At 37.4% G+C, this 8,894-nt stretch overlaps 1 protein-coding gene across 1 annotated transcript; it reads right to left on the bottom strand.

Moving 5' to 3' along the window:
- Positions 1-5,365: 5,365 nt before the first annotated feature.
- Positions 5,366-6,259, bottom strand: LOC110866688. The gene has a single exon (XM_022115831.1). It carries the CDS (start codon positions 6,257-6,259, stop codon positions 5,366-5,368), a length of 894 nt encoding a protein of 297 aa, XP_021971523.1.
- Between the last annotated feature and the right edge of the window lie 2,635 nt (positions 6,260-8,894).

Raw genomic sequence — 8,894 nt, 5'->3', positions numbered from 1 at the left:
TTTTCTAGTTCTCGAAGAATCTTGTTTCGTATTTTCTCCTTTTCTAGTTCTCGAAAAATCTTGTTCCGTTTGTTATAGATCTCGAAGAATCCCATTCCGTATATAAATGTTAATGACAGATGTCAATCATAGTTACACAAGGCAATTAAACCTTACAAACACCATCTAAAAACTTATATAATATGTTTCATATATTAAACATAAAATAAGTAAAATATATTCCTCCATTCATTATTCCCACCGACTTAAAGTTCACGGTTATCTGCTCCATATAGTGAATAGTTGATATGATTAGACCACGAAAGTACTCCATCCGGTAGTTAACAGACGCTCATTGGAAGGGTTCTGGCGACAACCCACATGGACTGTTGTTTGGGTTCAGAAGACGATAACTCATTATATGTATTTTTATGTATCAGGCTGCGATTTCTTCTATAGGGTTCACCTATGGTAGTGTTTTTCCTTTTCTAATATCACCATATTCAAGCATTCTGAACCCTAGCTACAAGCAACCCGACAAACTCCGGATACTGAAAATGCTATCTAAAGAATCACTAAAATTTATTAAACAACAAAAGGCCCGCAAAGCCCATCAACGACTACGTGTTGTGGGCATTGAGACAACGACGGATAATGAACGAATTGTTGGACTTCTTGTTCCAAATGCAGCTATAGAATCCGTACTTAAAGGTCTCTCTCTCTCTCTCTCTCTCTTTCTCTCTCTCTCTCTCTCTCTCTCTTACATAGTTGATATGATTAGACCATGAAAGGACTCCATCTGGTAGTAAACAGACGAATAAAAGTATCATTTAATGAAATTTAACGTACATACCACATTCGAAGATCCTTGCATCTCAAAGCCACTATGTTTACATGCAATGTACAGTGTTCTAATATCACCATATTCAAGCATTCTGAATCTTAGCTAGAAACAAACCAACAAACTCCGGATACTGAAAATGTTATCTAAAGAATTACTAAAATTTATTAAATGGTTGTTTGGTTTTACACAAAAAAAATTATATACGAGCCGTATAGCTTTATACGGCCCGTATACAGATCTTAAAACCCAAAAAACTGATCAAACCTCAAAAAATAAACACATCTGGCCGTGTAACATTATATTGGTCATATACATATGTATTCGGGCTATATAATGGTATACGGTCCGTATACATGTAAAATAAAAAAAAATCCAGTGCATTTATTTGTGTGCAAAATCATTCTACACGGCCATATAACCTTATACAGCCCGTATACACTAGGGAATGTAAAAATAAGATTATAGAGGGGTGTGTGTGTATTATCACCTTATATTAATTAGTTAGCATTATTATAATTATTTCATGGATGCACACAAATTAACTATAATACAATTAGAAAGGATTGTGAACACTTTTTTGTGTTTTGTACTTTTATCTTTTTGTTTTACTTTTGTTTTTGTACTTTTACGGCACAACTTTTAGTATTTACACTTACAATTTTTAACTTTCAAAAGACTTTCTAATCGTGTTTATATACTAGTATATATATATATATATATATATATATATATATATATATATAGGGTATATTTCTAGAGTGAATATTACGTTTAGAGTGAAATGTGTGGACTAATCTGAGCCATTAATTGTTTAGATCTTGGAAATTTTAATAATGACAGTTTTGTAATTATTTATATGTAAAAAATAAATGAAAAGAGTATAAAGGTAAATTATTAACTACTTCTCTCTCCAATTAAATAATTAATTACATTCTCTCTTATTTTTTTCTCTCACAAATTAACTAATTTTTTAATTCTAAAAAATATAACCATTATATAATATGTTGTTCCATCTAGAACATGATAAAAAACACTGTAGAAGTGAATGTACATATATGTATTATACGTAATCACCATTTAAAAACGTATGTACATATATGTACATTAACAAATATTGTTCCCATCTGATCATCTTCTTTAAGTGTACATGTCCGATTTGTAATGTGCACATATGTACATTCATAATATACTTCTAAAAAAGAAGTTAATGATATGTGACGTGATGTCGTGGTCACAATCAAATTTAATCCAATTTCTACTAAATAGTTAGTGGCAAGTGGGTATCGAACACAGGCAGTTTGTGAAATATGTCTTATTTAAAGACTTATCTAAATTAACTAAATTAACCTAATTGCAATAAAATTAATTCAAGAGTTGGATTGATTGACTTGATTTTTAAAACTAAGATTACTATTCTAATTGCAAAATGAAAGTGTTGGTTGTAAACAATTTAGAAACAAATGACCATCTTTAGTTTCCAGTTTCCTTTGACATTTATGCTATCATTCCACTAGAAAGAACTATATAGACATAATTCATGTGTGATTACTTGTAGTGATGAAAGGGAACTAAGTACTCAGATTCCTAGAACGTGAGGTTGTTACCCGATGACCAATTAACCCTTACCCAATCCTAATTCTACCCATGATATATCGATTGCCAATGGCACCAAGAATGTATGGTTTCAAATTAGATTAACATAAGAATCAACAATTTACAGACAATCAATCACACACAATAACAAACAATCATAAAGACAAAGTTTGTTATTCTAGAAATCAGGAAATCAAGCATAAAGTCTAAGACAAACCTTTAACCAAATATAGTCATCAAGAGTTTAGCCACTCATCGCTTGAATCATCATCCTCACACAAGTTTCAATGTTCATAACAATTAAAAACACAAACCGAATGATTGGAAATTGTCTTCAAGCACCAAGAACACTCGAAATCGCCCCTAGAACTGTGTGTAACCGAATGGGAATGATTAGAGGTGAAAAGACACCAGAAATCCGCATTAAAAGGTGGAAGTTACACATTTACGCAGGTCAGCGCCGTAAGCTACGGTGGCCACCGTTAGGGGTGTAAACGAGACAGGCCGAGCCCAAGCTCGACCATGCTCGAGCTCGGCTCGTTAGGTTTTTATGAAGCTCGAGCTCGAGCTCGGCTCGGTTCGAGCCTACTTTTTTGAGCTCGAGCTCGGCTCGCGAGTAAAACCCAAAGCTCGAGCTCGGCTCGACTCGGCTCCAAATATTTTGAGAACAACCTTAAACGAGCTAAAAGCTCTGCTCAAGTTAAGTTCAACATCATTTAAATGAGCCAAAGTTCGGCTTGAGCTCGGCTCATCAATGTTATCATCATTATTAATATATTATATATAAAAAAACTAAAATTTTGTATGGGCTCGTTTAGGCTCGCGAGCTAAACAAGCTTTGTATTTCAGGCTCGAGCTCGGGCTCGATAACAAAACGAGCTCTATTTCAGGCTTGAGCTCGGGCTCGGGCTCGTTAAGGCTCGGCTCATTCGAGCTTTTAACCGAGCCGATCACGAGTAGCTCTCGAGCCTCTAGGCTTGTTTACACCCCTAGCCACCATAGCTTACGGTGTCTTGGAATGGCTTACGATGGCTTTAAACTGTCATACGGTGACAAAAAGTGCCAGTCGGCACCGTAAGCTACGGCCCTTGCCGTAGCCTACGACAGGCTTCAACATGAAAACTTATTTTCAGCATAACTTTTTCGTTTCAACTCCGTTTTCTTCACCGTTTTCGCCTACGTTCTCGTAATTTCGTCCTCTATCATGCTATCCTCTTAATTCTTCAATTCAAAAAACTGATTTTTTTCATTTATTCTCCGTGTTCCTTCCATTTTAAGCTCTCGTTTGTACCTGAAACACAAACAACCGTAGTTATCTAATTCTAGACAACTACCCGATTAAATGTAGGATTTTATTAGCATTTATACCACTTAAGGGTTGTCCTACGGACTACCCGTCACATCCCCACACTTAACCGTTGCTTTCCCCAAGCAACCCATTCAACAAAACACAATTTATTCAAGCGATCAAGCACAAAACAAGCAAATAAATATCCTCATTTACTAATTCTTTCTTAAAACCGCGCATCACACACCCCTCACAATAACTCTCCTCTCAGTGACAAATAATACTAGCAAAAAAGAGCTAGAACACACTTAAGGTAAATGGGTAGTTGAATAATCATATGCTTGTACTCAAATCGGTCCTTCCCCTAAAGAATTTGCTAAACATGCATGCGAATCAAAGGGACTTAAAGGTTGTAACACGGCTAGTCATACAGGTAGGAAATGGAAATATATGTAGTAGCTAATGATTCGACCCGGTCTTTTTATTTCTATCTAAACATAACATCTATATACAATACATCAATCTGTTTTTCTCTTTTTTTTTCATTGCTTTTTCTTCTTTTTTTCTTCTTCTTTTTCATATCTTTTTTTTTCTTTCGATTTAACAAACATAACAAAGAAGCATACTAGAACAAGATGATTATACTAAAAGATCGGCTCAAAGCTTAAATGGGCTACTAAAGTCCAAACCCCCGCCCATCTCACTACCATGCTCATATATATAATTTATGAGGTCTAACCCCCCAAATCCCACACTCGCACTCATCATGACGAGGCTACGTAAATGCCCTTATCATTTTCACATTCATGCAAAGCTAAGGCCTCAAACCGCATCTAAGCACAAGTTCTAATGTACCCCACCCATTGCCACTCTCATCAAAGAAAAATATTTCTAACAAATTCAAAGAGATGGCTCAACTCTCACCAAGAAAGAACAAGGGAATATGGGATGCCGGTGTATCATGCGGTTTTGTATTCAAATGTTCAAATCGAACCAATGTCACTTGATTTTTAAAAATTTACAATTTTCAGAAATTTTTCAAAATTTCCCCTCATCCCCACACTTGGGTTACATTGTCCCAACGTATGGTTTTGAAAGGAAGATCGCTTAAACATCAAAAACATCAACTTTGTTTTTTTTTTATAAACAAAAGCAAACTAATAAACTAACAATATTTCAAAGCTAAAGAACATGACAAGTCTAAGGAAAAAGTACATTGACCTGGTGAAGTTTGACACAACAGATATTGTAAATGATCCAATTTCCTATCACCACATTCACACAAATATCCGCACATCCTCCCCACACTTGAGTGTTGCCATGGCCCTGAAACATAGAAAAATAGAGAAATAACAAGATCAGTGAAAAACCTCGGGTTGCCTCCCGAGCAGCGCTAAGTTTTCAGGTCTTCAGCCAGAACGTGCCACCCCCATTTAAGGTGGCTCAAAGAAGCGGTTACTGCCATCTCCATCACTTCTTCGTGCCATTGAGCAAAATGCATCCGTGTCGTTTCGACTCGGTGGGTAATCAAATACACTCTTGCTTGAACCCTTATGCTTTTCTTCACGATCCGGTGGGTGATTTCTTCTCATTCTTTGAAACACCTTTTCACTAAACCCGCTATCCTTCGCCTCAACAAAACCGTAACTAATCATCTTAGTCTAAACATCAAATAATAACTTACGGTTCTTTTCGGTTATGGTAATGATTCCTACTCTACAATCGATTTGAGCATTTACCGTGTAGAGAAATGGTCGACCTAAAATCACCCTTTGCTGTGATGCCATCATGGTAGTAGCATAATCTAAAACCAGAAAATCCACCGGGTATTCGAATTCTCCCAACCGAATCATAACATTCTTAACCATTCCCCGTGGACGCCTCCAACTTTCATCCGCCAAATTCACCATGGTGTCTACATCCTGAAGCGGACCAAAATCATACATGTCGTATAGATCACCTGGTAACACACTCATGCTCACCCCATAATCCAATAATGCATGAGGAATTTTTAGTTTCCCCACTCGGATACGCACGATTGGAGCTCCATACTCTTTATCATTCTCGACTTCGGCATCTTTTTCCAAACCTGAGTTCACTTGATACGAAGAAGTTAGCAATGTTTCATTAAATTTAGTATTTGGAACGGTGCTTACCACATTGATGTTAATGCTTTTTGTGTTCTTGGGATTTATCACTGTGTCACTTGGTGATTGACCTTTTTCTTTCTTCAATAATGCCACGTCACTTGCAAGTTGACCCATTTGAGTGGTCAACGATTGAATAGCATTGTCACGGATTTTATCTTTTTGCATGTGAACATCATCCATTTGATTTCTTCGCTGCATCTCTAGTTGCATTGCCCTGAGCATCTCCATGACCTCATTTCCACCAGAAGAACTTTGACCCGAAAACCCACTTTGATTATTGAACGGTTGGCGTGGAGCAAAGTTACCTTGACTTCCTTGAAAATTCGGGTTGGCTTGATTTGAGGGATTCCCGGATCGAAAGTTTCGGTGGTTTCTCAAACCGGGGTGGTAAGTGTTAGAATTCATTTTGTAATTTCTACCACCCCCTTATTGCCCTTGCAAAGCATTCACCTCCTCATATTGCCCTTGCAAATCATTCACCTCCTCATATTGCCCTTGCAAAGCATTCACCTCCTCATATTGCCCTTCCATTCCTTGGCAATTTTCAGCCGCATGTCCTAACTCATTACAAAGTGCACAAACATCATAAATTTGATTAGAAGTTTGAACATTACCATCGTCTACCGCGTGCACTTGAGTTCGGGTAATGGCCGGTCGTGCTCTCCTTGATGCTTGAGCTTTCCTTTTTGATGTGACCGCCATTTGTTCCAAAAATTCCCAATCGTCATGCTCGTAGTTTGTGCTAAAAGTGTCATTGGTAATAGACATTCAATCGCGAGCATCTTCGGCACTTAACCTCTCATGGAAAGCATTCATCAATTCCCATAACTCTATCCCATGATGTGGGCAATTCTTGTTGTTGTTGAAAACTTCTCAACCCTTTCCTAGCATCATTTATCTTTTGAGCGGTGTAAAATTCATCTAAGAAAATTTGTTGCATCTTCGCCCATGTATAGATAGATGCCGAAGGTAATGTGTAGAACCACTTTTTCGCCTTGTCTTCCAAAGAAAATTGGAATAGTACCAATTTGACATCATCGGCCAAAAATCCTTGACTCCCAAGAGTGTTGCAAATCGAGTCATAAGCCCCAAATGAAAATAAGGCTCCTCCGTTGCTAGACCCATATATTTTGGCAAGCTTTGTAATGAATTGGTTCTCACTTCAAATGTCCTCCCTTGATCATTGTGAGGGATGACTACCGGTGAAGGGTTATGAGTGATTACCGGTCTAAAATGTGCTTCAATGCCTCTTGCATGTTCTCGAAAATGTCTTCTTGGTACACCAATCCGAACCCCTGGACGAATAGGACCCATTTTTGCATGGGCCCTTGAGGTGCAAATGGTGGTTGAAATTGTTGTTGAATCGGTTGTTGTTGAATTGGCCTTTGAAATGGATGTTGTACATTTTGCGGACGAATTTGTTGTAACGGTGTAGGACGTTGCAATTGTGGCCCTTGAGGCCTTGGCCGAATATGTTGTGGTATAATTTGTTGTTGTGGAATCCCACCAACACTTGGCATTCTTTGAGCTTGACCTTGTACATAAGTAAACTCCCCTTGATCTCCATCACCCCCATACGCATATCCTTCTTCCTCATATCCCTCAAACTCTTCATACCCTTCATCATATCCATCTCCTCCTATACCTAAAGATTACCCGAATGGAAAAGATGAATATTGAAAACCCTATTGGTTCGATGGTCTAAATGTAGAAGTAGCATGAACAATAGTTGAATTTGGTGGTATTGAATAGGTTGAAGATGATTGACCCATAGCTGGGAAGAAATGGAAAATTGATGGAATTGTGGTAGAAGGGTTAAAGGTATGTGTAGGTTCACCTTGGGTAGTAATAGGTTGTGTAGTGTTGGGTGGTGTAACATCATGCTGTGGAGTAGGATCGGTAGTGGTGCTAGGCATGGTGGTATTTGGCGAAGGTTGAGTTGATGATGGTATGAAAGGTGGTATAAGCTCACCTGTAGTGGGTGGTGGTGGTGGTGGTGGCGGTGGATCCATGCATCTAAGTGGTGTAATTGGTGTAGTTGGTGAACCGCTGATTTTGTTCTCTCTTAACAAGATTATGTTTCCTCTTAAAGTCCGTTCAATTTCTGGATCAAATGCCAATGGTGATAGCTTGTGTGAGCTTCTAGTACGCATGCACATGTAAATACCTGCACACTAACACACCCAGCGTAAACCAGAAAATAACAAACTTAAAAAGATAAAAAATAACACACGTTGCACACTACTCCCCGGCAACGGCGCAAAAATTTGACGTGATGTCGTGGTCACAATCAAATTTAATCCAATTACTACTAAATAGTTAGTGGCAAGTGGGTATCGAACACAGGGAGTTTGTGGAATATGTGTTATTTAAAGACTTATCTAAATTAACTAAATTAACCTAATTGTAATAAAATTAATTCAAGAGTTGGATAGATTGACTTAATTTTTAAAACTAAGATTACTATTCTAATTGCAAAATGAAAGTGTTGGTTGTAAACAATTTAGAAACAAATGACCATCTTTGGTTTCCGGTTTGCTTTGACATTTATGCTATCATTCCACTAGAAAGAACTACATAGACATAATTCATGTGTGATTACTTGTAGTGATGAAAGGGAACTAAGTACTCAGATTCCTAGAACGTGAGGTTGTTACCCGATGATCAATTAACCCTTACCCAATCCTAATTCTACCCATGATATCTCGATTGCCAACGGTACCAAGAACGTATGGTTTCAAATTAGATTAACATAAGAATCAACAATTTACAAACAATCAACCACACACCATAACAAACAATCATAAAGACAAAGTTTGTTATTCAAGAAATTAGGAAATCAAGCATAAAGTCTAATACAAACCTTCAACCAAAGATAGTCAACAAGAGTTTAGCCACTCATGGCTTGAATCATCATCCTCACACAAGTTTCAATGTTAATAACAATTAAAAACACAAACCGAATGATTGGAAATTGTGTTCAAGCACCAAGAACACTTGAAATCGCCCCTAGAACTATGTGTAACCGAATGGGAATGAT

The sequence above is a fragment of the Helianthus annuus genome, chromosome 7, assembly GCF_002127325.2.
Source record: "Helianthus annuus cultivar XRQ/B chromosome 7, HanXRQr2.0-SUNRISE, whole genome shotgun sequence".
Taxonomy (NCBI): domain Eukaryota; kingdom Viridiplantae; phylum Streptophyta; class Magnoliopsida; order Asterales; family Asteraceae; genus Helianthus; species Helianthus annuus.
Note: the sequence above shows the minus strand (reverse complement) of the source record. Positions and strands in the feature narration are given on the sequence as shown.

Excerpts from the sequence above, each read along its gene's own strand:
- LOC110866688 (XM_022115831.1), bottom strand. The coding sequence starts at position 6,259 with ATGAATTCTAACACTTACCACCCCGGTTTGAGAAACCACCGAAACTTT.